We start from the raw sequence: 6,314 nt of genomic DNA on the forward strand, positions 1-6,314 counted from the left end.
TTATTGTAATCAGCTTTCATGATTTATGAAATTCACTCACAACTTGAAATTACACAGGACCACTCTGAGAGTGGAGACAGAAAATGTGCCTGACTGGTGCCTTCGGTAAAGAGCCTGAACAAGTGGCTGTTGAGCCAGAAAGCTAAAGCCTTCTCTCCTTGGATAGGACAATAGATAGAAATACAGAACAAACGACAGAGGAGAGAGAAGTTTACCCAGAACCAGGTTTATCCCAGACTGTCTGCTTAGGGCCCACATCTTGGACACACCTGTGCTCTTGCCTCTGAAGGGTCCAGCTACAGCTCCTTCATGGCCTCAATGCAGACTATGACACGTCTCACTGCATTTACTCTGTTTATTTGAACAGTTTCATTCATTTTCACCTCAGATTAGTCTGAAACACTTTACGCATAAATCCCTGTAGAGAGAGGGAGAGAACGGGAGATGGACAGACTGAGAGAGAGAGAGAGAGAGAGAGAGAGAGAGAGAGAGAGATGGAGGGGAAAGACAGAAAGTGTGGGAGACTGAAAGGGAGATAGAGAGGGGAAGAAAGGGAGGGAGAGGTTAGACAGATCTTTGGTACTCGAGGAAGATTTGACCCAGATGATGATGAGGATGGTAATCAAGTGGTGACTGGGGAAGGTGTAGCACTTTCCATGATTTGATTACACACTACAAATCTGGGGCGCCTAGTGGAAGGACTTAACAGATTAACAGGGTTGACTGAGGAAATTATGTGTCACTTTTAATAGGTTTATTTACCTGCTTTTCTCCATGCTTGTCAAAAAAAAACATTGCATTAGGGATTTTAGAGAAAAGTCCCCAAATCTGAAAGGGAACATTTGAAACAGATTTATAAAATGTTCTTTCTGCTGTGTTGTGACTGTAGAGTCATTTTGGAACAACAACATCTATACAGTATATATGTGAGCTTGTTTTAAAGAGACTCCAGGTGATCGTCTTGTGTTCAGAGTAACTCAGATCCCAGGAGGCCAACACACTCAGTCTCATGTCTTCTTCCATGGTGTCATGGGAACACAATACGGAACAGGCTGTGAATGCTAAATTCCACAATGATGAAAGCCAGGGTGTACCAAAACCATCTTCCACCCTGTGGTCTCTCAGATGTTGACAAAAAATGCAGCTAGATTGTGTGTGTTTGTGTGTGTGTGTGTGTGCATGCGCGCGCACACATGCGCGTGTGTGTGTATGCTTGTATGCGCGCGCACGTGGGGGTTTTGTAAAAAATTGGCCTCTAATGAGCCTCTCACACTGTCGGTTCAGACTTTGCCTGACTTCGCTAATGTGTGAAATCAAGCCTAGTCTGCAGTAACAAGGGCATCATTTAGTCTCCAAGCCAGCAGCATTCTCCTTAACTTGGTCATGATGTAGACATCTGCCTCTCACCTGGGTTACGTCAAGACACTAACTCATATGGCTTGAGGAAGGAAGTATTTGGGAGAGTGACCTGTTCTGTGTTCAGGTGTGACCCGAGCACATTTATCCTGCTAACTAAGTGTCTGAGCTAGCAGGACAACATGTGGCCAATAGATTACTATAGTACCACATGGAAATGTACAGCACCTGTGAGTTCAGAAGCGTGTTGAGTGTGAAATGTAATCATTTTACCACGCATTGGAAACTACAAGGGAGTAACTATTCTGTAGGGGTGCCAATTTTAAACCCAACCAGGAAGCGTTTTTTTTTTGTGAAAATGCTAAATGTGTGCCACAAGTTTGTATTTCACATGAAAACGGTTATGCAACAGAAAAAAGCATGACATCTGGCGAAAACATTTCACAGTTAATATGAAAACATCTTATAAGGACATTGCACTGCAAACTTTAACAGAAAGTAGAATTAATATGATGATGAATCAGTAACATTTACATTGCATTAATTGCAATTTTCACCTTAAGTGCAATTTTCACATTAAGTACAATTTTCATAACATGATATTTGGAAATAATACATACTAAGTATTTGTTACAGAGACAAAAACAGGTGAAGGGGTTACACTGGTTCAGCTGCAACAGAAATAAAGCTGAGGAGCCTCTGGAAATGATTTCCATGCAAGCTGACTTTTTGCCCTATTCATGAAACCATAAGGTTGTACAACCTGTTTGTTGTTTTGATTCCCAGCTAAGCTAAATTCTTGTGCATTCCAGGATTTTCACCAACAGCACCGATGCAAATCTTTTAGTACTTTTTACCCATTCCAAGCAAATCCCAGCTTTATGGTTGGATATCCTTGGTAAGACGACACAATATGTCCACTGTCTGAATGATGACACCCCACACCCCCCTTTCCAGTACCTATTCAAGGTGATGCAAATCTGCCTATTTTTTCATGGCCACATCCTGGATTTGATGTTGCAGGGTCCTCCTACAGCTTCCTGTTGTAACGTACATGCACGTCCGTTTTTAGGTCAAGATTCTGTAACGCTCCTGTTTGCAAGCAGAATTTCTGAGCAGCGACAGTGGCTTGGCTGTCTCCCAGTCTTCTTTCAGACATATTTTTGTTGTGCCCAATATCAGGAGACCAGTGCTGCAACGCTTACCAAATGTGGAGACTTGGTAGGCAGATAAGAAACAGACAGTGACAGCTATGTCAATGATGCTGGCACCAAAAATCAAGAGCACAGTTGGGGTGGAATAGACAGCCTACAAGGCCTAGAAGATCAGATGTTTGTGTTGGCAGGTTAAGCATTCTGTTAGCTGAAAGGCCTGGAAGACAGGTGTTATGGGAGTTCACCATCTTGGAACTTGCTCGCAATTTCAAGTCGGCTGAAAGGTATTAGGTATAACTACTTTATAATTGTGTCTTTTTTTCCCCTCATTGTGGTTAGATATGCCTTAGCATTTTTAACTCTAGTTTTACAGTATTCCTCTTCATTGTCTGATGGATGGTTTCCTATCCATTTCGCAATGTTCAGAATTGCCTAATTATTCAGTAGTGCGGGACAGTGGTTTACTTGCGGAACAGAGTGGAAGCTCTGGACATTTACCTAGGAATGGACTAACCATGTTTGAGAACTGTGTTGCACAAGCTAGCACCAACGTTTTCAATCTGTTTACTGGTGTGAATGCTTGTGGCCTATGTCCTTCAGCCATCCATGGTTGGAAGGCAGTGGGGTTCTCTGTTCGACAATTGGCTTGCACAGTACCGTTTACATGTTCCTGGGCATGGTTAATTGGCATTCATTTGTGGTTATTTATCATTTGTTTCTTCTCTGATGTTGGCTGGTAGAGTTCTTGTCTTGAATGTGGATGAGACTACACCTTCGGTGGTTAGTTCTTCCTATTGGAAAGAATCATCCTGCCAAGACTTTAAGTGATTCAATATAAAAACCAACATCTCTCCTTGTTTGTGCACAGACAAAATGCATGAGAACTAACATGTTTTCAGTCTAAGTTAGGACATGGGGAACAGCCTCAACAAATGTTTTAATTTATGTTTTAATTTGACGACTTTGCTGGCAAAAATCTTCAGTAACTAAAAAAGCCATGTGATTCATAGAGCCTGTTTGTGGTGGAGGTAAACTTAGTAAGAAACGTTACTCAGTTTAACACAAATGCATAATGGTGTCTAACAAAATAGTCAAACTTGGCGTGATGTTAATGAGTGACAAAATGATATAATGTCAAGAGGATATACCAACAACCTGCAAATGTATAGCTTGTAGTGGTTAAAGACACAGCCTCTCACATGGGTGACCCGGGTTCGAATCCCGGGAGGGCAACTGCAATCACCACTTTTCTTTGCAGGGTTCTAATATAAATGAAAACCTCCCACAGAAAATGTTTCTGTACTGTGATGCTTGGTACATCTGGGAAAGTCAGAATAGCATAATATGTTACAGTTTGATATGCCAGACTTCAGTGGTTGTAAGTTTGAATCCATGGAGACATTTAGTACCTTAACCCTTGAAAATTTGTCCTATGATTGGTTATTAATCCCACTGGCTGTTAAAGTGGCCCTGTCGAGTGAAATTGGGTCCCTGAACATTATGTACCATGTCATTTATGTGGTGATTTGTGCTTCATAGACATCAAATCTTTCTTCTGAGGACCTCTCATATGTCTTGATCTTGCCCTGCCCTGACCTGGTGATCCACACACACCCATGGTTAATACCAAACCACAGCAATTTTTTCATCTTATGGAAGGCTGGAGCCTCCCAAGTCTAATGATTTTCAGTTCATTGCTGTTTTGGTGTAACTGATTCTAATTCTAGCCATTGTGTGTAATAGTAAAGCTAGGGTGTACTAACTTTTTCTGAGAACGTTTTTATTCATTGGTTTCAATGCAAAAAGAGAGTTTGATTTACTGAATTGGGTTTTACTGTCAATGTGGTTGGAATGTCCAAATATGCAAAACATTTATTTTAACTTTCCAGGTGGTATAGCTGCGTACTTTTTCACGTTATTGACCGCTATAATTTGGTAACGTGACGTTACCTTACTTAACGTAACAAATTACACTAAAGAAGATATACAGGCAGTCGGTAACTCTGATACCGTAACGCACACTTAAATCTGTTTAGTGTGCTATGATTTTATAAATGATTTCTGGCAGTATATTTATTTTATTTAAATTTTTTCATTACAATGAGGTCACAACAAATCAGTCAGTTACTTCCTCGGAGATGACGCGTGCATTCCGTCGCTAGGGGCTTAGCTCTGTAAACAAACGTTGAACATTCTAGGTTTTTAATTGAGTCGTTGCCAGCGATCGTAATGCCTGGACGTTCACTGGTTATCGTGCGCTACGGGCCATTCGAATCGTGTGGAATCGTGGACCACAGAACGTTCCGTCTGAATGGCCTACAAGGTAATAGCCTTGACTAGGTTCAATACTGCGCATACTGTATTGCAGTGTTGCAGGGTGACCTGCTTCATTTTTAGTGCCTTTAATACAGATGAAGAGCAATTTACACGTTTCTTTATTTCCAATAATGAGACATATCCATGCGTTAACTCTCCCAGCTGCATTACAAGTGTGTGGGTATCAAACTATCCTGGAGAAAACATCTGACTGGAACATAGTGGAACTTGTGGCCAATGGAGAGTGTGTATATACATGCAGCATAAAAATGCTGGAGTTTGGTAAGTTCCCTGTAGTCAGATACTGCATGTGCTTGTACAGAATGACGACTAATGCGTTGTTTTATAAAGTCACATTGTAAGCAAAATTAAATGGACTAAACCAGACCTTTATCCATTTGATGATTGTGACATCATCTATGTAAACACATTTTAGAGCCATCTTCATAGAAGGCTATTGAAATAGATTATCAGTCACTGATAATCAGTCCAAGAAGGTTTATGAATTATCCCACCTGTGTAAACCGTGAATTCTTGAGCCTTTAATGAATAAATAAAAGGCCACAAAGGTTTCTTGTGAATCAGATGTGATACTGATTATGAAACTGTGATATTGCCAGTGATATGGGGGGTTCAGTGATATAGCAGGGGGGGGTGCAGTGATATGGGGGGGGGGTTCATAGATATTCTATCTTCCACAGGAGGAGATGGGAAACTGGATCCCCTGTGCAAGGAGGCCATCACTGCTGTGAAGAATGCATACTGAGATAGGCCACTCCCTCACTCTGCCCAGAGATTCTTCACGGGTATAAAACTAGGCTAACCTAAACGTGGAATGAAACACAGCCACACAGACATTTGTGTTCTCAGTGTATCATAGCAACACACCATTACAGTCTCTAACATCAATTGTTTGTAGCATCAAGTCTGATCCAAATCTTGTTAAATGATACCCTTGTGACCCAGATATTGAATTGCGTGTTTTTTGATTGGGTAAATAACAACAGCGGAGTAAATTTGGGATATGTGAAGTCATTTTGTGAAAGTGGAGGTGCAGGACCGGGTTCCAAACAGAAATAGATGGATCACAGCAACAATAATATTTCTTTAATGCTCCTGGCAAGTTTAACTCAAGTCTTAAGTCTTTCTCTTAACTTTTGGCAAACTGCTGTTCTTACTGTACATCTGCTGCCTGCGGTCTCTCATCTGAAAATGATTACTTGTGCAATTCCCTCTCAATTAGCCTTATGGGCGGATTGTGCACTATTAGAAACGTACTCTATTGGTCAAACCACAGATCAAATTAGCAGAGCGACTTTGCATCGTAAGCGGATCTGGAGCAGTCATGCAACCAAATGCCACACAGACAAGGTCTGCCTGCGTCCAAAATGGCCCCCTCGATAGTGCACCTCATTTGACCAAAGCTCTGGCCAATCAACAATAATAAAGCACTTATAAAAGGTGTCATTTGGGACGCTGTCCCTGAGG

The 6,314-nt window shown here is 41.3% G+C and overlaps 1 protein-coding gene across 1 annotated transcript; it reads left to right on the forward strand.

Moving 5' to 3' along the window:
- Positions 1–4,658: 4,658 nt before the first annotated feature.
- c22h10orf53 (chromosome 22 C10orf53 homolog) lies at positions 4,659–5,592 on the forward strand. Its single transcript, XM_010890996.3, has 3 exons — positions 4,659–4,833; positions 4,989–5,108; positions 5,528–5,592. Exons 1-3 carry the CDS (start codon positions 4,740–4,742, stop codon positions 5,590–5,592), a joined length of 279 nt encoding a protein of 92 aa, XP_010889298.2. The 5' UTR covers positions 4,659–4,739.
- The last annotated feature ends 722 nt before the right edge of the window (positions 5,593–6,314 follow it).

This window comes from Esox lucius, chromosome 22 (genome assembly GCF_011004845.1).
Source record: "Esox lucius isolate fEsoLuc1 chromosome 22, fEsoLuc1.pri, whole genome shotgun sequence".
Taxonomy (NCBI): domain Eukaryota; kingdom Metazoa; phylum Chordata; class Actinopteri; order Esociformes; family Esocidae; genus Esox; species Esox lucius.